The sequence below is a fragment of the Acipenser ruthenus genome, chromosome 50 (genome assembly GCF_902713425.1).
Source record: "Acipenser ruthenus chromosome 50, fAciRut3.2 maternal haplotype, whole genome shotgun sequence".
NCBI classification, from domain to species: Eukaryota; Metazoa; Chordata; class Actinopteri; order Acipenseriformes; family Acipenseridae; genus Acipenser; species Acipenser ruthenus.
Window position 1 is genome coordinate 6,016,405 of NC_081238.1, and position 26,102 is coordinate 6,042,506.

Sequence of the window (26,102 nt, forward strand, 5' to 3'; positions counted from 1 at the left end):
TGCTGCACAGGGAGAGTGAATCTACAGTGTGGAGGTTTTACTGTAGTGAAGTGAGAGCCAGTGGTTAATATGGTGGTGATGGCTGGTGATGTCCTGATACCTGCTGCACAGGGAGAGTGAATCTACAGTGTGGAGGTTTTACTGTAGTGAAGTGAGAGCCAGTGGTTAATATGGTGGTGATGTCCTGATACCTGCTGAACAAGGAGAGTGAATCTACAGTGTGGAGGTTTTACTGTAGTGAAGCGAGAGCCAGTGGTTAATATGGTGGTGATGTCCTGATACCTGCTGCACAGGGAGAGTGAATCTACAGTGTGGAGGTTTTACTGTAGTGAAGTGAGAGCCAGTGGTTAATATGGTGGTGATGGCTGGTGATGTCCTGATACCTGCTGCACAGGGAGAGTGAATCTACAGTGTAGAGGTTTTACTGTAGTGAAGTGAGAGCCAGTGGTTAATATGGTGGTCATGGCTGGTGATGTCCTGATACCTGCTGCACAGGGAGAGTGAATCTACAGTGTGGAGGTTTTACTGTAGTGAAGTGAGAGCCAGTGGTTAATATGGTGGTGATGGCTGGTGATGTCCTGATACCTGCTGCACAGGGAGAGTGAATCTACAGTGTGGAGGTTTTACTGTAGTGAAGTGAGAGCCAGTGGTTAATATGGTGGTGATGGCTGTCCTGATACCTGCTGCACAGGGAGAGTGAATCTACAGTGTGGAGGTTTTACTGTAGTGAAGTGAGAGCCAGTGGTTAATATGGTGGTGATGTCCTGATACCTGCTGCACAGGGAGAGTGAATCTACAGTGTGGAGGTTTTACTGTAGTGAAGTGAGAGCCAGTGGTTAATATGGTGGTGATGGCTGGTGATGTCCTGATACCTGCTGCACAGGGAGAGTGAATCTACAGTGTGGAGGTTTTACTGTAGTGAAGTGAGAGCCAGTGGTTAATATGGTGGTGATGTCCTGATACCTGCTGCACAGGGAGAGTGAATCTACAGTGTGGAGGTTTTACTGTAGTGAAGTGAGAGCCAGTGGTTAATATGGTGGTGATGTCCTGATACCTGCTGCACAGGGAGAGTGAATCTACAGTGTGGAGGTTTTACTGTAGTGAAGTGAGAGTCAGTGGTTAATATGGTGGTGATGTCCTGATACCTGCTGCACAGGGAGAGTGAATCTACAGTGTGGAGGTTTTACTGTAGTGAAGTGAGAGCCAGTGGTTAATATGGTGGTGATGGCTGGTGATGTCCTGATACCTGCTGCACAGGGAGAGTGAATCTACAGTGTGGAGGTTTTACTGTAGTGAAGTGAGAGCCAGTGGTTAATATGGTGGTGATGTCCTGATACCTGCTGAACAAGGAGAGTGAATCTACAGTGTGGAGGTTTTACTGTAGTGAAGCGAGAGCCAGTGGTTAATATGGTGGTGATGTCCTGATACCTGCTGCACAGGGAGAGTGAATCTACAGTGTGGAGGTTTTACTGTAGTGAAGTGAGAGCCAGTGGTTAATATGGTGGTGATGGCTGGTGATGTCCTGATACCTGCTGCACAGGGAGAGTGAATCTACAGTGTGGAGGTTTTACTGTAGTGAAGTGAGAGCCAGTGGTTAATATGGTGGTCATGGCTGGTGATGTCCTGATACCTGCTGCACAGGGAGAGTGAATCTACAGTGTGGAGGTTTTACTGTAGTGAAGTGAGAGCCAGTGGTTAATATGGTGGTGATGGCTGGTGATGTCCTGATACCTGCTGCACAGGGAGAGTGAATCTACAGTGTGGAGGTTTTACTGTAGTGAAGTGAGAGCCAGTGGTTAATATGGTGGTGATGGCTGTCCTGATACCTGCTGCACAGGGAGAGTGAATCTACAGTGTGGAGGTTTTACTGTAGTGAAGTGAGAGCCAGTGGTTAATATGGTGGTGATGTCCTGATACCTGCTGCACAGGGAGAGTGAATCTACAGTGTGGAGGTTTTACTGTAGTGAAGTGAGAGCCAGTGGTTAATCTGGTGGTGATGGCTGGTGATGTCCTGATACCTGCTGCACAGGGAGAGTGAATCTACAGTGTGGAGGTTTTACTGTAGTGAAGTGAGAGCCAGTGGTTAATATGGTGGTGATGTCCTGATACCTGCTGCACAGGGAGAGTGAATCTACAGTGTGGAGGTTTTACTGTAGTGAAGTGAGAGCCAGTGGTTAATATGGTGGTGATGTCCTGATACCTGCTGCACAGGGAGAGTGAATCTACAGTGTGGAGGTTTTACTGTAGTGAAGTGAGAGTCAGTGGTTAATATGGTGGTGATGTCCTGATACCTGCTGCACAGGGAGAGTGAATCTACAGTGTGGAGGTTTTACTGTAGTGAAGTGAGAGTCAGTGGTTAATATGGTGGTGATGGCTGGTGATGTCCTGATACCTGCTGCACAGGCAGAGTGAATCTACAGTGTGGAGGTTTTACTGTAGTGAAGTGAGAGTCAGTGGTTAATATGGTGGTGATGGCTGGTGATGTCCTGATACCTGCTGCACAGGGAGAGTGAATCTACAGTGTGGAGGTTTTACTGTAGTGAAGTGAGAGCCAGTGGTTAATATGGTGGTCATGGCTGGTGATGTCCTGTTACCTGCTGCACAGGGAGAGTGAATCTACAGTGTGAAGGTTTTACTGTAGTGAAGTGAGAGCCAGTGGTTAATATGGTGGTGATGTCCTGATACCTGCTGCACAGGGGGAGTGAATCTACAGTGTGGAGGTTTTACTGTAGTGAAGTGAGAGTCAGTGGTTAATATGGTGGTGATGTCCTGATACCTGCTGCACAGGGAGAGTGAATTTACAGTGTGGAGGTTTTACTGTAGTGAAGTGAGAGTCAGTGGTTAATATGGTGGTGATGGCTGGTGATGTCCTGATACCTTCTGCACAGGGAGAGTGAATCTACAGTGTGGAGGTTTTACTGTAGTGAAGTGAGAGCCAGTGGTTAATATGGTGGTGATGTCCTGATACCTGCTGCACAGGGAGAGTGAATTTACAGTGTGGAGGTTTTACTGTAGTGAAGTGAGAGCCAGTGGTTAATATGGTGGTGATGTCCTGATACCTGCTGCACAGGGAGAGTGAATCTACAGTGTGGAGGTTTTACTGTAGTGAAGTGAGAGCCAGTGGTTAATATGGTGGTGATGGCTGGTGATGTCCTGATACCTGCTGCACAGGGAGAGTGAATCTACAGTGTGGAGGTTTTACTGTAGTGAAGTGAGAGTCAGTGGTTAATATGGTGGTGATGGCTGGTGATGTCCTGATACCTGCTGCACAGGGAGAGTGAATCTACAGTGTGGAGGTTTTACTGTAGTGAAGTGAGAGTCAGTGGTTAATATGGTGGTGATGTCCTGATACCTGCTGCACAGGGAGAGTGAATCTACAGTGTGGAGGTTTTACTGTAGTGAAGTGAGAGTCAGTGGTTAATATGGTGGTGATGTCCTGATACCTGCTGCACAGGGAGAGTGAATCTACAGTGTGGAGGTTTTACTGTAGTGAAGTGAGAGCCAGTGGTTAATATGGTGGTGATGTCCTGATACCTGCTGCACAGGGAGAGTGAATCTACAGTGTGGAGGTTTTACTGTAGTGAAGTGAGAGTCAGTGGTTAATATGGCGGTGATGGCTGGTGATGTCCTGATACCTTCTGCACAGGGAGAGTGAATCTACAGTGTGGAGGTTTTACTGTAGTGAATTAAGAGCCAGTGGTTAATATGGTGGTGATGTCATGATACCTGCTGCACAGGGAGAGTGAATCTACAGTGTGGAGGTTTTACTGTAGTGAAGTGAGAGCCAGTGGTTAATATGGTGGTGATGGCTGGTGATGTCCTGATACCTGCTGCACAGGGAGAGTGAATCTACAGTGTGGAGGTTTTACTGTAGTGAAGTGAGAGCCAGTGGTTAATATGGTGGTCATGGCTGGTGATGTCCTGATACCTGCTGCACAGGGAGAGTGAATCTACAGTGTGGAGGTTTTACTGTAGTGAAGTGAGAGTCAGTGGTTAATATGGTGGTGATGGCTGGTGATGTCCTGATACCTGCTGCACAGGGAGAGTGAATCTACAGTGTGGAGGTTTTACTGTAGTGAAGTGAGAGCCAGTGGTTAATATGGTGGTGATGTCCTGATACCTGCTGCACAGGGAGAGTGAATCTACAGTGTGGAGGTTTTACTGTAGTGAAGTGAGAGCCAGTGGTTAATATGGTGGTGATGGCTGGTGATGTCCTGATACCTGCTGCACAGGGAGAGTGAATCTACAGTGTGGAGGTTTTACTGTAGTGAAGTGAGAGCCAGTGGTTAATATGGTGGTGATGTCCTGATACCTGCTGAACAAGGAGAGTGAATCTACAGTGTGGAGGTTTTACTGTAGTGAAGCGAGAGCCAGTGGTTAATATGGTGGTGATGGCTGGTGATGTCCTGATACCTGCTGCACAGGGAGAGTGAATCTACAGTGTGGAGGTTTTACTGTAGTGAAGTGAGAGCCAGTGGTTAATATGGTGGTGATGTCTGGTGATGTCCTGATACCTGCTGCACAGGGAGAGTGAATCTACAGTGTGGAGGTTTTACTGTAGTGAAGTGAGAGCCAGTGGTTAATATGGTGGTGATGTCCTGATACCTGCTGCACAGGGACAGTGAATCTACAGTGTGGAGGTTTTACTGTAGTGAAGTGAGAGCCAGTGGTTAATATGGTGGTGATGTCCTGATACCTGCTGCACAGGGAGAGTGAATCTACAGTGTGGAGGTTTTACTGTAGTGAAGTGAGAGCCAGTGGTTAATATGGTGGTGATGTCCTGATACCTGCTGCACAGGGAGAGTGAATCTACAGTGTGGAGGTTTTACTGTAGTGAAGTGAGAGCCAGTGGTTAATATGGTGGTGATGGCTGGTGATGTCCTGATACCTGCTGCACAGGGAGAGTGAATCTACAGTGTGGAGGTTTTACTGTAGTGAAGTGAGAGCCAGTGGTTAATATGGTGGTGATGTCCTGATACCTGCTGCACAGGGAGAGTGAATCTACAGTGTGGAGGTTTTACTGTAGTGAAGTGAGAGCCAGTGGTTAATATGGTGGTGATGTCCTGATACCTGCTGCACAGGGAGAGTGAATCTACAGTGTGGAGGTTTTACTTAGTGAAGTGAGAGCCAGTGGTTAATACGGTGGGGATGGCTGGTGATGTCCTGATACCTGCTGCACAGGGAGAGTGAATCTATACTGTGGAGGCAGGAGAAATTAGCTTCTATCACAGTAAAAACAAACCAAACAACGTACAAGAAAAGGGAAGTTGTTTTGCCAATGAGAGGTATGGACATTTGTTTAAATATTTGTTAGGATATTAGCACTTTAGGAACATAAGAAAATGTCCTGAGTCTACCTCCACTTAATTTCCAATTGCGTCCTGGTTTCTGCGCTGTGCTTAAAGAATTGGTTAGACCAGGGGTGGGCAACTCCGGTCCTGGAGGGCCGGTGTCCCTCCTGGCTTTTGTTCCAACTTTGCCCTAAATTAATTTAGAGCACAGTTGGAACAAAAGCCAGGAGGGACACTGACCCTCCAGGAATGGAATTGCCCACCCCTGGGTTAGACTAAACTATGTCAACTCCTTTTGAGGTTTTAAATACCCCAGCATTGTGTTTGTCTTTTTGATTGCTTCCCCACACTGTGTGGTTGCTGACAGCGATGAGTCTATTACAACACTGAGGTCTTTCTCTTGGAGAGCCTGTTCTAGTTCTATATCCACAATGATGTTTATCTTTACACTAGATCAGTGGTTCTCAACTCCAGTCCTGAGGACACACTGTCCTGCTGGTTTTTGTTCCAACCGAGCTCTCAGTTGAAATTGAAAACCTTAACGGAACTAATCAGAGCTTTTTACTTATTTTAAAGAGTTGGAGATTTCAAGTTAAATATACATTTTTATAAGGAACTTGAATTCTCCAACATTTTGTAAGCTAATCAATTTAAAAAGTAAAATTAAGCAAATTATTAGTTCAATCAGCAGGACAGTGTGTCCCCAGGACCGGAGCTGAGAAGCACTGCACTAGAAGAGCATTCATTGTTGTCTGTGACAGAGATGATACATATCATTGTGTTCTTACCAGTTCCCTGGTCTGCATTTTTCTTTTCCATCTTCTCTACTGATCATCCCACATCAGCAACTGATCAGACACACAACAAGAAAACAAGATCAGGAACAATGTCCTCTCAGCTGTATAGAACCACATGGAAGATAAAGAGAAGTGGCTTTAATATGTACATACACTGACTTATTATCATATATATATATATATATATATATATATATATATATATATATATATATATAAATGATAAAGGCTTCTACCCACAGGGAACTTATGACTAGAAGTAGTCCCAGCTTCCACTCTGATTTGTTTCCTCTCAAACACCTTTGTCTCTCTGTTATTGGGAAGCAGGGATTATATTCTGATGGGTATTTAATTCTGTCTGAAATTCCTGTCTTTCACTTAGTGTGGTTGGGAACCTGCAGGTATTAAGCCTAAACATTTTTTAATAACTAAATAAACCCAGAGATATCATCTCAGTACAGTTGTTATTTCAGATATTCTTGTAATGTTAGAATGAAGCTGTAACATGTTGCTGGCGTCCTGCCCAGCTCAGGCAGTGGGTTGGGCAGACATGCCTGAATGCTTCAGCACTGAAGCTCAAACCGGTTCATGTTCTTTACACACAAACAAACAATATAAGCAGCAACAAGGAAGAAGTTAAATAAATGTGTATAATGTTGAAAAAGCTCATTGGATCATTTGTATAACCCCAGACCTGACTTTAACACCCATTACACACAGATCACAGTAAAATCAGGGATGACAGTAAAATTCTTATTAAATAAAACCTCAGCTGATAAAAAATATACATCTCTTCTATTTCTAGGGTTTTCATCTCTTTCTAGGGTTTTCATTCTTTTTGTGTGTATTTTATTTTAGAGTAATTCAAGGGTCAGGGTGTTGTCTGTAATTAAATCTAACTGTACCCTTCACTTTGACCAGTGACCGAATGCAGTTTTTTGGTTTTAAGATGATGAAAGCATAACACATACGGTATACAACTGTATTGTATGTTTCTCTAGCTCAACTGTAATCATTGGTATCGCACAAGAAATTATAAATCACATCTACAAAATCAACACATCCCTGTGACAGGCTATCCCTTATACAACACATCCCTGTGACAGGCTATCCCTTATACAACACATCCCTGTGACAGGCTATCCCTTGTACAACACATCCCTGTGACAGGCTATCCCTTATACAACACATCCCTGTGACAGGATATCCCTTATACAACACATCCCTGTGACAGGATATCCCTTGTACAACACATCACTGTGACAGGCTCTCCCTTATACAACACATCCCTGTGACAGGCTATCCCTTATACAACACATCCCTGTGACAGGCTATCCCTTATACAACACATCCCTGTGACAGGATATCCCTTATACAACACATCCCTGTGACAGGCTATCCCTTATACAACACATCACTGTGACAGGATATCCCTTATACAACACATCCCTGTGACAGGCTATCCCTTGTACAACACATCACTGTGACAGGCTATCCCTTATACAACACATCCCTGTGACAGGATATCCCTTATACAACACATCACTGTGACAGGCTATCCCTTGTACAACACATTTTGTGGAGGTTCTTCATTAGCTGTGCTTTGTGGTCCTGTCTCACTAACTGCATGAAATGAGATGTCTTATACAATAAGAGACACCCGACACACAACGTATTAACTTATGCATGAACCCTACTGTTTCACTACAATTATCACCATCACGTCACATCACTGTTTTCTGACTCCTCCTCACCAGAAGCGACACAAACAAACTTATGGGTCATGTTACAGGAACATAAAATAACATTAAAATGACAGAATGCAGCCTTTCTCGATACAGGGTTTAGATTCTGTGGTTTCAACACGATCATTGTTGTGCTTTGTTTTTATTCACAAAATCTAGTTTCCTGTTAGTTTTATAATGTTCATACGATTTTAATCCTATCTGAAAATGGGCCTTTGCTTTTGCTCTGGTTTCACAATATGCCCTGTTGTTCCTCTACAGGGAACAGGTTTCAAATCAATCAGCTCTAAGAAGTTGTTACATTTTAAGGTCCTTTCTACACATTTACTTAATAAAACAACATTGTAACTTACCTTTTAAAAGGTGTGAGTCCCACACAGCTTCTGAGTGTCAGGGTCTTGTTTTCAATGCTGGGTGTCTCTCTGCTGTGTCTGTAGAAACTGAAAGCACAATCCATACAGGTGAACTAATGGCAAGTAATCCTGAAAGACCTGAATGTTAACTTTCTCTGTTTCAACTCCAAAGCTAGGGGCAAGGTGGCATTGACAGCAGGCTCAGTCACACGCCTCTCAATCCTCTCACTAAACAGGTAACAGATAGACTGACAGATACATTGCCTGTAACTCAAATGGCTTTGATCACTCAAAGTCAGTGCTTGAGCCACTATGCAGTGTCTTAGCTGAGAAAACGGTGCACAGTACAGAGGTGAAGATTGTGGCACATGATTTTCAGTGCTTGGGAGACAACACCCCCCTGCTTAGACTGCACTTGCAGATCTCTTGATCCCCTCCTACTATGCACTGGACTTAACTGACCTACGCACCACGTTACTGGATCCTCAGCTGATGCAGTGTGTATACTGAGATTCTTTTCCTGATGTTTCAATTAAAAACAAATCTTTACTGATTTTATCCCTATTTTAATATATGTAAAATAAATTCCAAAAAAATCCCTGGAAAAATGTGTTAAGATAAAAACGGAAAATGCGGAACACCAAGTATAACTGAACACAGTTCTGGGTTCCTAACACGTCTTTGGTGGATAAAAGGAGGGGTTTAAACAGGACGGTGCCTGTATGTTTATTTGTTCCACATATCTCTTTTCCAATGGGAACACGGCTTCTTTTAACAAACAATACAAAACTCAAATAAATCCTATGGTTTTGGAGCGCTAACAAAACGGAATAGTTTGATCATTACGAGGGCCTTAATCTCCAGTAAAGGACTTTGGATGTTATCTTTCAAACTGTTTAATCACTGCTCCAAATCAATCCACCAGAAGATATGTAAATACAGTGTTCATGTGATTTACCTTCTTTATGCTTAAAAGAAAATCTCTGGTCTTGTACACGCCCTCCAAATGTTGTCTGTCAGCAATGTACATTACGTCAGCTTTCTGGCTGTCCTAGTCTGCCCCTCAAAGTTTTAAATAGCATTTAGATTTATATGCCAGTTAGTATATAAGTCCCTGTGGCAAAGTGGTTAACAGTGTGCAGGTGATCAATAAACAATAATCCAGGTGTTTTATTTTATATCCCAGTGTCTGATGACACAAAACACAAGTAAATAATAACAATGTAAAGCAATGCAGCGGCGTGTATTGCTTTACTGTAATCCGCGGGTTTGTCCCGAAATAATAAACAGTCCTCACACGAAACACAAAACACAAACACAAGTCCACAGTGAGTGCTAAAGTGCTCGTGGTGCAATTACAGTTCTCTGTGAAATAGTGAAGTGTTGTCCGGGTTTAGTGCTGGCCTTTGGCGACAGCTCCAGATCGTGTTAGCCATCTAAATAATAAGCAAGTACAATTTAGACACGACAAACAAAACACTCACGGTTCACAATACAGTTCTCCTTCCAGTTAGCTTTAACCATTACAAAGGAACAGATCACATCGCTCCGTCCCCTTTTGTACCATCTATCATGACCCCTTGGTTAACGAGTGCAACAGCTCCTCCAATCCGCGGCTGCCACATCATCTCCCTTCAGGGTCGATGATTTAGTGTACTGGAGCTCCGCCCCCTTTCTAGATGATTTTAACTTCTTAAAGTTACCACAGTGTGTCTATGTATGAATCAAGCCCCTTTCACACTGGCACTCCTACCCGGGTCCTGGCTACCCGGGTTACAAATCCTCATAGTGTGAAACCCAGCGACCCACCTCAGGATGTGGGTTGACACGCTTTGACCTGGGTTTGACCTGTTGATTTTGACACAGCACGAGCCAGATTGCAGCAGGGATGTACAAACATTTGATCTAATCATCATTTGAGCTGACGGTTCAATCCAGAGAAGCTTGCATGGCTGTGTCAGTAATGATATGCGCATTGTGCACATGCGTCTGTCACCCAGGGCAACCCTGCTTTATCAAACACAGTGTGAAATCACATAGCCGACCCGCGTGGCACCGGGTCCTGACCCGGGTAGAGCATGCCAGCGTGAAAGGGGCTTTACGGACTAATATTTATGATTTCATTACACTAGCAGATGAACTGATAATGTATGGATGTTATTTTGTGAAAACAATAAAATATTAATATTAAAAAAAGAAACACTACAACATTTTATAAATGAATTATACACCAAACTGTACCACATTCGTTTAGTCTTTCATTTTAATTATGTATTAATTACTGACTAATAATTATGATTTGATTACACTAGCAGGTTAACTTATAATGCATGGATGTTATTTTGTGAAAACAATGAAATATTAATATATATAAAAAAAGAAATACTACTACATTTTCTACAGAAAAACTTACTAAATTATACCGCAAAATGCACCACCAACTTGAATTACATTCGTAGGCTAAGTTTTAATATCATAACAAATATACTTATTATAAATACGTACCTTCTTTTATTTGTTGGAAAACGGTCTTGAACTGAAGTAAAGTGCTTTTTACAGTGCTATTTGAGTATTTAAAATATGTTTATCTTCAAAATTAAAATATCAGCAACAGTGTGTTAATTAAACGAAGCGCCTGACGCCGCTCGGAACTTTGGCATTTTTAAATCCTAACGGTCTCTGCTCAGCGGAGTGGAATGTTCAGGAGCCGGTTGCCTAGCAGCGTCTCCGCCTCCTTCTCTGCCCCGCCCCCTCTCTCCCTCTCTCGTTGCTCCAGCCAGGACAGGGGTGGCCAACCTGTAACAGACCAAGAGCCAAAAAGTACCCATGAGTTCTGCAAAGAGCCAAGTGTATATGTAATATAATATCATGCAACTTTAATGGTGTGTATTTTATATCATATTATATAACTTTAATGGCTATCATAGTTCAAAGTTTAATAATATAAGGGCTCACGTCGCCGGTTCGAGTCCAGGCTATTCCACAGCTGACCGTGGATGGGAGCACTCAGGGGACGGCGCTCAATTGGCCGAGCGACGTCCAGGGGGAGGGAGGGTTAGGTCGGCCAGGGTGTCCTCGGCTGGTGGGGGCCAGTCTTGAATAGGTGTAACAGAGAATCCAGCTGCAGAAGCCTGTTTTCAAGGTTTTTTTTTTTTTTTTTTTGTCCCTGGCCATTACACATCATTAGCACTAGGAGACTGGAATAAACACTCCTTTATTGTTATCTATTTAACTTTTTGCTGCACAACATATTATTATTATTATTATTATTATTATTATTATTATTATAATTATTATTTATTTCTTAGCAGATGCCCTTATCCAGGGCGACTTACAATTATATTTCTGTTACTTAGCTTATCTTGTATATATAACATTTGACAGTATTATCATAAGTTTAACCCATATAATAATAATAATAATAATAATAATAATAATAATAATAATAATAATAATAATAATAATAATAATAATACTGGAAGCATATAATCCATTATATATATATATAATGTGGAATAACCTGTGAGAGTTTATGGAATATTTGTAGACAATCAATTTATAAAGACAACTTTTCAGAGTCTGCTTTTGTAAAATGTAAAATAAAAATGCCAGAATCCTTTGTTCTGAAAACACTTGAAAGAGTTCCCACTTGATCACTATCTCTGTGTGACCTCAAATAAACAAACTGCAAATTCAAGAACTTTCCAGTCACTTCCGTAGAATCTCCATTTGTACTTTTTTTGTAAATCTATCTGTGAGTGAGTGAGCACATGCTTTTACTTTTAAATGAATACATTATAATTGTACAACAACCAAGCTGGTTAAACTATTATGCTTATTATTAGGAGTTAAAGAATAAATCATGTGTAACATTAAGAGATTTAAATGTAAACTAAATACATATTTACAATACAGTATGTTTATGTGTCTAATCAACAACTATATTTATGTTGTGTGTGTCACTGGGATAAGTTATAAGTTGGAGATTCTGGGGTTGCAGCAACACCTTGGTAACGCAGACAAGGAAGCCAGACAAAGTAATTATCAAAAGGAGGTTTATTAATTGTATTCTAAAACTATTAAAAGCAATCAAATTTAAATATGCCAAAACACACTATTAAAATGGCTAAGCACATAAGCAGGGGTGGAAATAAGACTCCCATTGTATAGCAGTAGGAGCCATTTCGGGTTTTCTGACCTGCAGACTTGTTTTTTTTTCCAGCTTCTTCAGTACAGTTTCTACAAGGGCCTGCATTTAGTAAAACCTGAAATGGACCAAACTGCTATGCATTAGGAGTCTTATTTCCATCCCTGCATATGCAATTAACAATAAAAGCAATAGCTAATTTAATAGCAGCAAAGTCAACATTAACTATAGCAATTGTATTCAAAATTATAGCTGTATCAATAGCAGCAATGTTAGCAGCAGCAATAGAAGTAATACATATATATCAACAGCAGCAAGAATGAACAGAATAATAATTGTTTAAAACAATACAGATATCCAGGATCCCGATTCTCAGTGTCCTGAAGCAGTTTGGACTCAAGCAGGCTGTAACAGCTCTAGAGGGAGGGGTGTCAGCTGGACACAGCAGTGCTATAAATAACAGTGCAGAGTGAATATACAAAATCATGTCATGATTAAATAATAGTGCAGAGTGAATATACAAAATCATACCGTGATTAAATAATAGTGCAGAGTGAATATACAAAATCATATCGTGATTAAATAACAGTGCAGAGTGAATATACAAAATCATATCATGATTTAATAACAGTGCAGAGTGAATATACAAAATCATATCATGATTTAATAACAGTGCAGAGTGAATATACAAAATCATATCATGATTTAATAACAGTGCAGAGTGAATATACAAAATCATATCGTGATTAAATAATAGTGCAGAGTGAATATACAAAATCATATCGTGATTAAATAACAGTGCAGAGTGAATATACAAAATCATATCATGATTTAATAACAGTGCAGAGTGAATATACAAAATCATATCGTGATTAAATAATAGTGCAGAGTGAATATACAAAATCATACCGTGATTAAATAATAGTGCAGAGTGAATATACAAAATCATATCATGATTAAATAACAGTGCAGAGTGAATATACAAAATCATATCGTGATTAAATAATAGTGCAGAGTGAATGTACAAAATCATACCGTGATTAAATAATAGTGCAGAGTGAATATACAAAATCATATCATGATTAAATAACAGTGCAGAGTGAATATACAAAATCATATCATGATTAAATAATAGTGCAGAGTGAATATACAAAATCATATCGTGATTAAATAACAGTGCAGAGTGAATATACAAAATCATATCATGATTTAATAACAGTGCAGAGTGAATATACAAAATCATATCGTGATTAAATAACAGTGCAGAGTGAATATACAAAATCATATCATGATTAAATAACAGTGCAGAGTGAATATACAAAATCATATCGTGATTAAATAATAGTGCAGAGTGAATATACAAAATCATATCATGATTAAATAACAGTACAGAGTGAATATACAAAATCATATCATGATTAAATAATAGTGCAGAGTGAATGTACAAAATCATACCGTGATTAAATAATAGTGCAGAGTGAATATACAAAATCATACCATGATTAAATAATAGTGCAGAGTGAATATACAAAATCATATCGTGATTAAATAATAGTGCAGAGTGAATATACAAAATCATATCATGATTTAATAACAGTGCAGAGTGAATATACAAAATCATATCATGATTAAATAATAGTGCAGAGTGAATGTACAAAATCATACCGTGATTAAATAATAGTGCAGAGTGAATATACAAAATCATACCGTGATTAAATAATAGTGCAGAGTGAATATACAAAATCATACCGTGATTAAATAATAGTGCAGAGTGAATGTACAAAATCATATCATGATTTAATAATAGTGCAGAGTGAATATACAAAATCATACCGTGATTAAAGTAAAATAAGCAATAATACACGTGAACAAAAATAATACAAAATAATACAAATAAATCAATAAGGTGCTGAAGCACACCCGCAACACTTGCAGTACTATTTTTTATATGTTGTCCAAACAACATCTAGATTTACAGCAGTATTTTTATGTTGTCCAAATAACAGCCTACAGTAGTGTTTTGATATTTCCAAGCAACAACTGTACTCTGCCATCTCCTCTTTTCCATGCTTGGAGTTCAGACCAGGTCATTTCCTGTGTCATCCCCTGATCTTTGTAAAGGTTAAACACCCAGGCAGGACAATAGATGTATTTTTCTGTTTGGTCCCTGTTTTAATGCTAATCTGCAGAACCTGCACAGTCGGCCAGACGGCTGAGGTTCTGTCTGCTTCCTCTTTTTCTGTTCTACTCTTTGCTTTGTATCTGATGGTCCCTTTTTTGGTTTTCTTTAACTGCTGTTGCTGCTGTTGTTCTTGTTGCTGTCTGTCCATAATTTCTTGCACGGTTTTTTCAATTGACTCTGGTGTTAAGGCAGTGGATGGAGCAGTAGGTGTTAACAGCAGTGCAGGTGGGTTGACAGCTGCAGGTGACACGGTTACCACTGGGGCCTGTACAGTGGCACTGCCTTCAGTTAAATTATGCCACAGCAGTGGAGTCTCCTGGAGCTTTTCAGGACTGGTGTTGAGGGATGAGCTGGTGTTTTTCATCTTTGTCAGGTGTTTCACATACCTAGATATGTGCTGCTTGGTTGTTGGATGAAGCAGACTGTTTGGATCCATGCAGGAGCTGTTCACCATGGCGGAATAATCATGGTCAACCAGTCTTAATGGTATTGTGTGGATTTTCTTTCCAGTAGACACCTGAGGAAGGGATGGTGGAGATGGACTTGCTGGTAGATGAAAGGAAAAAACAGAAACAGCGTGATGAAGTTTACTATATAAGTTGTCTAAGTTATTCTGTCTCTTGTATAAATAAGAGATATCATTGTGTTGTTTGCTTAGCCTGAACTGTTGTGCTTTGCTTTGTGATCCTCGTGTGAGATGACATGTCTTGTACATTAAGAAACTCTCTTCACACTGGTTATGAACTCATTATAAATCAAACAAATACAAAAGCTAGCCAGCAAATATTTGTTTTGTTCTTGCACTTGTCTGATTGGCACTTCTTTGTATCTGCACAGGTTGCATTTGCTTTAATTGTAATTATATTGCATTTGCTATTACTTGTAACTATATTTACATTTTAAATCTTTCAGTTAACTACACTGTCTGTGATGCTTTTTAAACAATATTTACATGGTTATACTTGCACTTAACTTACTGTAAAGTATTGCAATTACAATTGCAACTGTAAGTCAACCTGGATAAGGCACCTGCTAAGCAAACAAATAATAATAATATCAAATCAGTTATAACCGCATTCAATCCACATTAACGGTATTTGGAAACAATATTAGTTTTATATAATATAGTTAGAATTGCTCCTTTTTGACATTTACTCACTCTTATAATAATTAACAATAACAACAATAAACACATTCTTACCTGTCACTCCGAGCTACATGAGAAAGTTGTGATGTTATTATTATTATTATTATTATTATTATTATTTATTTCTTAGCTGACGCCCTTATCCAGGGCGACTTACAATTTTACAAGCTATCACATTATTTTTTACATACAATTACCCATTTATACAGTTGGGTTTTTACTGGAGCAATCTAGGTAAAGTACCTTGCTCAAGGGTACAGCAGTGTCCCCCACCTGGGATTGAAACCACGACCCTCCAGTCAAGAGTCCAGAGCCCTAACCACTGCTCCACACTGCTGCCTGCTACTCCAGTAGTGGGCAGCATTTTAATAATATAAAATGTATATAGAATATGTTTTATAGATGGTGTTTTTCAGAGGAGGTTAAACTGCAGTGTACAGAAATTAAGGATATTTACTGTATATCTTTATATATTATGTTTTTATTCTCTATATAAATATAGTTAGAATAGCTCCTTTTTACGTTTACTTACTCATACAACAACCACAATAATAATCAAAAATAACCGCATTCTTACCTATTTCACTCCGAGCTACGCGAGCAGGTTATGCTGTTGATATCTCACTCACAGACCTGCACAACATCGCCAAAACCACGCAGCGGCAGGGCGGGCGCGAACCCGGGACCTCTCCCACTAAAGCATAGCGCCGATACCGCTGTACGACAGAGCCGGCTCCTTTGCAAAGAGCGTGTATCGGGATTGTGTCTCTGTGCGTGATTACGTCACCTACCAGCCCTGCTGCTGCCTTCCCCCGTGCACGCTACAATATTAAGACTAAACGAATGTGGTACCGTTTGGTGTATTATTTATTAAATTTTGTAGTACTTTAAAAAACATATATATTGTATTGTTTTCACAAAATAACATCCATACATTCAGTTAATCTGCTAATGTAATCAAATCACAAATATTAGTCAGTAATTCATACATAGACACGCTGTGGTAACTGCAAGAAGTTAAAATGAAAGGCTGGATTACAGTTTAACCAAATTAACAAATAAATACATTAATAACAACATGAAACAAAAATACGTTTTGGTAGCAGCAGCTGAGCTGGTAATCTTATTGATGATATTTTGTGAAAACTAAACGTTAATACTGTATTACAAAAAATGACTCGTCGTGTTGTGTCTCGTGCGGGTGATGTCAGGTTGTCATGGCAGCGCCGCTCATCACGGGAGGGGTTATCCGGGACAAACGCTTCCTTCACTGGGTCGGAGAAACGCTGGAGTTCCGCTGGCTTCTCAATAAGGATCCCGAGGTATCCAACCTGAATATCTAAATCAATACAGTGAGAAACAAAGGAGTGTGACATCTAAACCTAATGACTACATGTATATTTATGTATATATGTGTGTGTGTGTGTGTGTGTGTGTGTGTGTGTGTATGTGTGTGTGTATTTAAAATGAGTTATAACAATGGTTGTGTTAATAGAAAATAGCCATGGTCCTGGAAGCGAAACCGAATATTAATTATTAAACACATAATCAGAATGATTAAACAAGCAATCTATAAATGTCTCTCTCTATATTTTTCTATAATAAATGACTGTGCTGTCACCAGGGGCGGGTTTGTCAATTTTGTGGCCCCAATCAAAGCTCAGTTTAGGGGCCCCACCTCCTCTACCTGTCATGACCATTTTAGCGTTACCACACACACCAGTATCTGCCACAAATACTGCCCTGACTCATGAGAAAATCCTTTACCAGCTTTGGAAAAACGGAACTGTGCGATCACATCTGTCCATGCAGAATGTTTATGCTGTTCTATGTTGTGAAAGTAAATAAATGGTGTTTGTTTTAAAACATATTTTTGGTTGTACCATTAATTTACTAAGAGTATACAAACAACACGACACTAGTATCACGTGACACACTTGCAGAAATTGAATGTTAAGCAAATGTAATGATGTGCAGTTGCGAATTATGACCACAAGGTGTCAGTAATAGATTGGATAGTAACCCAGCTAACACAATGATGTTCCCAGAATGTTATGAGAATGTTATTCGAAAGTCAGGATAACATTAAGTAATGTTTAAAGAACATTTTTTTGGAAGGTTTTCGTAACGTTACGAGAACGTTCGTAACTAATGTTATGAATTAACATTGACGCTGCTTTCAGGTAACATTGCCAACGACACAAAATGATGAATTTATTCCCAGTTAATTAGGATCCCTCTTGTAAATGTACTCCCTACTATCCTACCCGCCAATCTCCCGATCCTGCTCTCCTACAGCAGCGGTCTCTTCAATAAAGACAAACACACAACTAACCCAATTACATGAGAGGATTCTGGAGATATCAAAAGCTCCGGGTACACAGCAACACACACACACATACACACACACACACACACACAGGTATGGAGAGGTCACATGAGGTTTATTAGAAATGCTTCCAAAACTGATACTGAACTTGAAACCCAGAGAGTTTACAATAATTCAAAAGATCACTTCAGAGGAATGATTGCCCAGTTTCACTGTCAGTTCCACGAAGTTGCCTAGAAAAGAAAAGGGTTGGGTTAAAATGACAGTTTGGAGAAAGCACATGCACAAGTAAAAAGGTACGTTCACTTAGATTTGAATGAACATGAGCGTGATTCACCTGTCGTTCCTTTCCTCCTGTGTGAGGCGTGAATCTCAGCGTCTCTGCGATGAGGTCTTCCACGTCGCTGGCCTTCACACGTCTGTCCGGCCATAAACTGCTTCTACAAAACAAAAGAGCTGGAGACAGAGATTAATAACCCTGAAAATAAGAGTCTAAACGGCAAAAACATCATCCCAAAAGCTTTGTTCAAGATCATTCAAATTAAACTGTACAATGCTCATTTGCAGCAGCTTTTTCATTTATGTTAACAATTGAATGAAAAAGTCTTCTCTCGATATGAATTTACATATTTTCATGAACTAAATAAAAAAATATGAAAATGGCAAATCTAAATATATCTGAATATACAGAGAAAACAGAATTAGTGGAAATGATTCTGCAGAGGCCAAGACCCTGAAAAGGCTTTTTTCCTTTCCTGCCTTTAGGCTGTATTGAGCCCAGAGGGAATGTGACCTCAACGCCCCAGACCTGCCAACCTTGACATTTCTTTTTGAGTAGCACTCTTTCACGAGGACATCTCGGCTTCCCCTCAGAATCGCTTTAGGGTATCAAACAGCTAAATGCTACACTCTGGAGAGTTCTGAGGATGAAATTATCAGTAAAAAAATAATGAGATTAGATATGATTGTTTCAGTTTAAATTTAATTTTGTTTACCTTAGTATAGATGAAACCTTTTTAATTTATACCAACTGAAAATTATTTCAAGTACAGAAAATAGCCATTTTTGTAGTATGTTGGTATTTTATTTACTGTCAAAACAAAACAAATTGAAATGTATAAGCTTCTAAAAACAGGGAAACAAAGCACTTTCAAAAAAGGAAAAAACCCTTGTAAATAGTCACTGAGTCAGCACCAAATGTAATAGCTATCCACAAAGTGAGTGTTTGGAACAGAAAGGAATCCAACAGGTCAAACTGCACTTTCAGATCTTGAATGTTTAGCTTCATAGATGGCTGACCTGGCTTTCCTGAGCAAGGTGTCACTAAAGGTTTGTGTGTGACACACTTGCTGCTTCGCTGACATCATGACTTTGTGCGTTACCAGTGATCTTAGCATGTCTGTGCTCAGGCTGGCTCTGTGTTGGGTTTTGTTTTTGGTCTTCAAGCTGAACACTCTTTCACAGTCAGCATTACTGTGGATGATGACCAAAATGCCTAGAGCGGTAACATTACAGTAATGCCCGATTCTTTTGGACAGAAATATAAAGTTTCCTTCTACAGGATTCCTGCTGATCCAGACAGGAGGGTAAAATGGATTTCAGCAATGAAAAGAGAATAAAAAAAAGAAAAAGACTGGACCCATTCGTTTGTAGTGAGCGCTTCATAAAAAGTTAATATCAGTAAGCATATATCAGTAGTTCTGATATTACGATATTATTATTAGTCGTAGTAGTATTAAGTCCAACTTTAACACGCTTACTTGTATGGCCGTTTTTTTCATAAATATTTAGCTATACACTTAGAGGATTACACTTATGCTGGTCGATTATTACCAGTCCTTATATAATTTTTTTTTACCGTTAACAAAATCGATAATGCTACATTAATGATCGTACTGAACTTCAATATAAAATCACAAACCAGCCGTTTATGACTTAAAGCACAACGAGAGAGGGAGAGAGGGGGCGGGGCAGAGAAGGAGGCGGAGACGCTGCTAGGCAACCGGCTCCTGAACATTCCACTCCGCTGAGCAGAGACCGTTAGGATTTAAAAATGCCAAAGTTCCGAGCGGCGTCAGGCGCTTCGTTTAATTAACACACTGTTGCTGATATTTTAATTTTGAAGATAACAATATTTTAAATACTCAAATAGCACTGTATTAAAAAGCACTTTACTTCCGTTCCAGACTGTTTTCCAACAAGTAAAAGAAGGTACGTATTTATAATAAGTATATTTGTTATGATATTAAGAGTAAACGAATGTGCTACAGTCTGGTGTATAATTTATTTATTTATTAAATGTTGTAGTATTTATTTTTTAAATATTTTTTTGTTTTCACAAAGTAACATCCATACATTATCAGTTCATCTGCTAGTGTAATCAAATCTCAATATTACTCGTCAGTAATTCATACATAGACACGCTGTGGTAACTTCAAGAAGTTAAAATGTAAGGCTGGATTACAGTTTAACCAAATAAATGAATAAATACATTAATGACGATATGAAACAAAAATACGTTTTGGTAGCTCATAGGTATTTAAATTACAAAATGCGACCCGTTTTAGAAATGGATTTATATACTAACTGCCGTATTAATGTAAAATGATATTTCAGAGTGTTTGAGGTGCAGACTCGCACAGGTGATTTGTAAAATCCAGTAGTGTTGGAGCGGTCCGTGTGTTTGTGTTTCGTGTTGTGTATTCGCTCTTGTCTCCCCTGTCTGGGTGCTGTTATTACCGCTGTATTGTGTTCCTCCCCTCGTCTGTATTCCCTGTAGCTGCGGGTTCGCTCTGTCTCTGTGGCTGTGCGAGCTGTCCTGCACGCAGGGTGCGCCCTGCTCCCTGTCATTGGCTGTTAGTTGTGTGTGCTCATTGGTCCTGGTGTGCGGCTGGGGACCAATGGGATAGCTGTTCGCTCCGGCATACGATTAGCATAAAGGGGCGGAGCTGAGTTATAAAAGGGGGCGTTGCACGCTATGTTTTGTTGTTGTTCCAGGTTAAGCAGTGAAGCGTGTGGAGTAGTGCTCTGCAGGGTGCTGCTGAGACATGGCAGTTTAAATAAAGCTTTGACCCTGAAAGCAGCGTGTTGTCTCCTCTTCTTCTTACTGAGTGAAACGCTACAATGTGTTAAGAAACTATAACGCCACATTTTTTAGCACTCGGGGGAAACAGAAATGATTCATTTGGAAAGAATTTGCTGTGAGATTATTTGGATAAATGCTCAGAATTATAGATATATGGACTTTTGATTAAAATATACCCACATGTATTTTTGTTTCATGTCGTAATTTATTTATTTATGTATTTATTTAAACTTTAACTGGCGCTTTCATTTGAACCTCTTGCTGGTGCCACGGCTTGTCTTTGTATCTATTCACTGATATTTGAGATTGTGTTTAGTACACACTAGCAGCTGAGCTGATAATCTTATTGATGTTATTTTGTGTGAACAATAACACTTTATACTGTATTACAGAAAAAAAAGACTGAGGAGGAGGCAGTGTGGTCCAGTGGTTATATTCCCAGGCTTGTAACCAGAAGGTCACGGGTTCACATCCCACCACTGCCGCTGCCTGACTCGCTGTGTGACCATGAGCAAGTCACTTATCCTCCTTGTGCTCCATCCTGTGGATGAGATGTTAAATCAATGTCCTATTGGAAGTGGCAGTTCACAGACTACCTCTTAAAGCGGTTTGTGATGGTGGGCCATTATGAAAGGTGCTATATAAAGATATTGTTATTATTATTACTATTATTTTTAAAGTATACTGAGCCTTGCGGGTGATTTCATAGGTTGTCATGGCAGCGCCACTCATCACGGGAGTGGTTATCCGGAACAAGCGCTTCCTTCGCTGGGTTGGAGAAACCCAGGAAGTGGTGATATATCTCATGATAACACACAGACCCTGGAGTGTATTATTGCTATTGTTAAATTGGTCTGTGAGTGTGGTGTTGTTGGTAAATGAAGAAGACTTTAAACTTTATTTTAATATTTGTTATGTGTATCCCCTTCCACTGAGAGAAGTAGTTCCACAGTAACTAACATTGTTAGATTAACAATTAAACATTTGATTTTAAACCGTTTTGTATAATATTTTATTTTTCGGGGCTTCGATAATAGTTTCTTGTTTAGTCTTTGTAGATATTGAACTGGATCATTGTTTCAACGTGTATGTCTGGGTTTTGTCCAGTAGACGTTTTGTTTAAATCAATGTCAATGTTCTTTTCAGTTAGCCAGTCACGGAAAACTTTCATAGCCCATTCTGTCTGGCGCTTGGTGTTTCCCTCAGTTGTATTTGTTTCTAGGTTGTCTAAATCTGCTTCATTTACCTCAGTATGGCGAGAAGTTGACATTTTCTTTTGTAGTTAATCTCAGGGATTGCTGTCATGCTGACTCGGGTGGTGTTGTAATTAATCTCAGGGATTGCTGTCATGCTGACTCGGGTGGTGTTGTAATTAATCTCAGGGATTGCTGTCATGCTGACTCGAGTGGTGTTGTACTTAATCTCAGGGATTGCTGTCATGCTGACTCGGGTGGTGTTGTAGTTAATCTCAGGGATTGCTGTCATGCTGACTCGAGGGGTGTTGTAGTTAATCTCAGGGATTGCTGTCATGCTGACTGACTCGAGTGGTGTTGTAGTTAATCTCAGGGATTGCTGTCATGCTGACTGACTCGAGTGGTGTTGTAGTTAATCTCAGGGATTGCTGTCATGCTGACTCGGGTGGTGTTGTAATTAATCTCAGGGATTGCTGTCATGCTGACTCGAGTGGTGTTGTAGTTAATCTCAGGGATTGCTGTCATGCTGACTCGAGTGTTGTTGTAGTTAATCTCAGGGATTGCTGTCATGCTGACTGACTCGAGTGGTGTTGTAGTTAATCTCAGGGATTGCTGTCATGCTGACTGACTCGAGTGGTGTTGTAGTTAATCTCAGGGATTGCTGTCATGCTGACTCGGGTGGTGTTGTAATTAATCTCAGGGATTGCTGTCATGCTGACTCGAGTGGTGTTGTAGTTAATCTCAGGGATTGCTGTCATGCTGACTCGAGTGTTGTTGTAGTTAATCTCAGGGATTGCTGTCATGCTGACTCGAGTGGTGTTGTAGTTAATCTCAGGGATTGCTGTCATGCTGACTGACTCGAGTGGTGTTGTAGTTAATCTCAGGGATTGCTGTCATGCTGACTCGAGTGGTGTTGTAGTTAATCTCAGGGATTGCTGTCATGCTGACTCGAGTGGTGTTGTAGTTAATCTCAGGGATTGCTGTCATGCTGACTCGAGTGGTGTTGTAGTTAATCTCAGGGATTGCTGTCATGCTGACTGACTCGAGTGGTTTTGTTTACCCAGGCGTACAGGTGCAGTTGGCGTATCGATTTTATTTACTGTGATGAGGCCGCTTCACAGAAAGAAGTTCCGCACCGTTGTGTTATCACCAGATATCTAATGGCTGGGGAGAATCTAGTATTTTCGCAAATTGTTTCTACCCATTTAATAATAACAAATAACATGATGTCTAAACCTAATCTAAATGAATAACATCAAATCAATAGGACATCTAAACCTAATATCTAATAAATAGGGTGACCAGATTTTCAAAGCTGAAAACCGGGACACATTGTTAAATAGCTGACAAGACTAATTAAACCATTTAAATACAGGCTGTTTCAATGGCTATTTAAACAACATATCCATCCTGTCACTGGCAGCACTTTTATTTATTTCATTTTCTTAAGCCGATTTCTAATTTCAGTTCACTCCTGGGTGTATTATTTGCGGCTATTTAGTTTAATTAGCCATGTTGTGTTATATACGTATTGCTACTTTTACATTGAGTTTAATAATAATAATAATGATTCAATACATTTACGGTTTGGCATTTCTTTCTTTTTGTTTCTATTTTTACTCCCTGTGTCAGGACGGCTCTATTTCTTGACGTTGTTGATGTGTTTAACCTGGTGGATTCGGATGCTTGCATCCTCTCACTGCTCTGCCTAGTGTCTGGGCTAAATCCCACCAGAACTGAGCAGCTACGAAATTACTGTGTTAGACACAATTAGATTCATATTGAATATAAACTCAATGGAAACACAAGGCGCACTGAGGAATAAGCATGTATGTCTGTGTTAATCACTTTATAAAAATATTGTTCTTGATTATCCTTGTGTCTTTTTATTGCCTTCCCATACAGACAACAGCCTGCCTCAGAAAACAAGCAGACCTGCATCACCTGAGCTCCTTCAATCCAATGGTGAGCACCATGTCTATCACTAATTGTTAACAATCTTCAAACTCACAAATCCTGTATGTAGAAGCATTTTCATTAGCAAAGAATACTTAAAAGATGCAAGTTCACTTTACCAGCAGTGTGCACCCCGCTACCCAAAATGATATATCGCACTCAAAAAAACAACAAATGTATAAATACAGATTTCATTCTTATGCCATTCCCTGATCCCTGACAAGCAGACACACACAGATTGAATAAACATTCAGTTATGAGGTAGTTTTATCTGTCCATTTACAAAAAGAAAGTTAATCAGTTTTTAGTTTGCAGTTTCATTTTTGAAGCTAGTGTGGGTGGAGAACCGCTTTCTGGCTGAGTGAAGTTTAAACAGCGTGTCTTACTACAGTCAGAGAGAGAATTAGGGTAGAGTGAGGTAAGGGGCCCCCCTTAAGGACAATTCATATGTCATATAAATGTATGTACATTTCAACCCTTTTTATGTTCTAAATAAACTTATATGCAGCCTCCATAGCTGAGTATAAGCAGGAGTCTCTAGTGATATCATAAATGCACAAAAAAACAAAAATATCATTTCTGAGAAAGGGGGCTTCTTACCCCCACATGCCACTCCAATATATGTGCACTCAAAAACACACGTCACTCAAACGTTTGAACAATTGAATGATCTTTTATTAACAGCATTTTAATTCCAATAACACCAACAAGAAGGGCTATTTTTAAATATTCCTGCGTATATGATGATGCTCTGTTTTTTCTTATGTATGTTCGAGGCATAGTGCTGAATCTGGAGGAGAAATACAAATAAAATCAATGAGTAACAGTATAGCTTCTGAGTGCTACCATTGTGACACTACTGTGACTGTGAATTAATAATCTTTCATCACCCAACCAACATGTGGGACAGTTTGAAATCTGCTTTTATTAAAGAAAGTCAAAAGGTATAAAGATTTTAATCTTGAAGACTAAAATACCAAGATCAGATTGGAGCTAATAATAATAATAATAATAATAATAATAATAATCTAGTCTACTTAGTACTGAACAATCTCATTTATTACAATTCTGTAACTTTTTAACTTTGTCATTTTTAATTGTACACACGTTTTTCATTCAAACTACAACACAAGCTAAGACTGTGCTATAGCCGTCCTTGACAAACTTCCATTAGGGCCCAGCTAGAGAGTCACTGTAGAATTTGGGGAGGGCTCAATAAACTTCTCCTAGTAATACGATACAAAGTGTCGTATTTTCATAAACCCCTCCTAGCTTGCAATTTACTTCATCATGGGGTAAGAGACCTCCCATAGGCTTCTTACCCCAAACAGTGGGGGGAGGCCTCTCACCCAAAAGGCAGGCATTTTGTTTTCATTGTTTTAAGGCCTGTGCATAATTAGCACCTACACAAACATAACATTATCATGAAGCCAATAGTTCAATTTGAATACACCTCCTTAAACCTGCAGACCTCACAGTGTTCACACCATGCAACCAAATTGAAAAAAAATTCTAAGAATTAGTCATAAAAGTAAAAAGTTTAAGAAATTCTCACATGTGGTTGTCTGTTGAGCTGCAAAAACTGGTAGCAGGTTTGTTTAGAGGGCGGCAATCACTTCTGATTACATCATTTCCTGTTAGCACCAGGACAAAAAGGCCTCTTACCCCACCCTACCCTACGTTTCTCCATCACAGACTTACAATGCTTATCAAACAATAATATAAAATGTGTAATTTAAACAACAACTCTGCATAACAGAAACCAATAGGATAGATGAAGGCAGAAGATAAGTTTTGCCTACAAGTGGATTATTATTATTACTACCATGGTTACATGGAAAGGCATAAGCTTCCGTCCACACAGCTTTTTTTACAAG

The 26,102-nt window shown here is 39.7% G+C and overlaps 1 protein-coding gene and 1 long non-coding RNA gene across 3 annotated transcripts in view; both read right to left on the reverse strand.

Annotated features, from left to right (window-relative positions):
* Positions 1-10,823, reverse strand: part of LOC117404885 (E3 ubiquitin-protein ligase TRIM39-like) — a 92,674-nt gene extending 81,851 nt beyond the window's left edge. The window contains exons 1-3 of one of the 2 annotated variants that reach the window (XM_059015414.1): positions 10,692-10,823; positions 8,187-8,273; positions 6,080-6,139 (exon numbers count right to left, since the gene is read on the reverse strand). In XM_059015414.1, the coding sequence (XP_058871397.1) occupies positions 6,080-6,110 (31 nt within the window). In that variant the 5' untranslated portion in view covers positions 6,111-6,139; positions 8,187-8,273; positions 10,692-10,823. Of the gene's footprint in view, positions 1-6,079; positions 6,190-8,186; positions 8,274-10,691 lie in introns of both variants that reach the window. The other variant, XM_059015415.1, reaches the window with a different exon arrangement.
* A 7,267-nt stretch (positions 10,824-18,090) lies between these two features.
* On the reverse strand, positions 18,091-18,439 carry LOC131721983 (uncharacterized). The gene is made up of 2 exons (XR_009319975.1): positions 18,329-18,439; positions 18,091-18,224 (listed from the first exon to the last, which is right to left on the reverse strand). It is a non-coding gene; the product is annotated as an uncharacterized LOC131721983 (long non-coding RNA).
* Between the last annotated feature and the right edge of the window lie 7,663 nt (positions 18,440-26,102).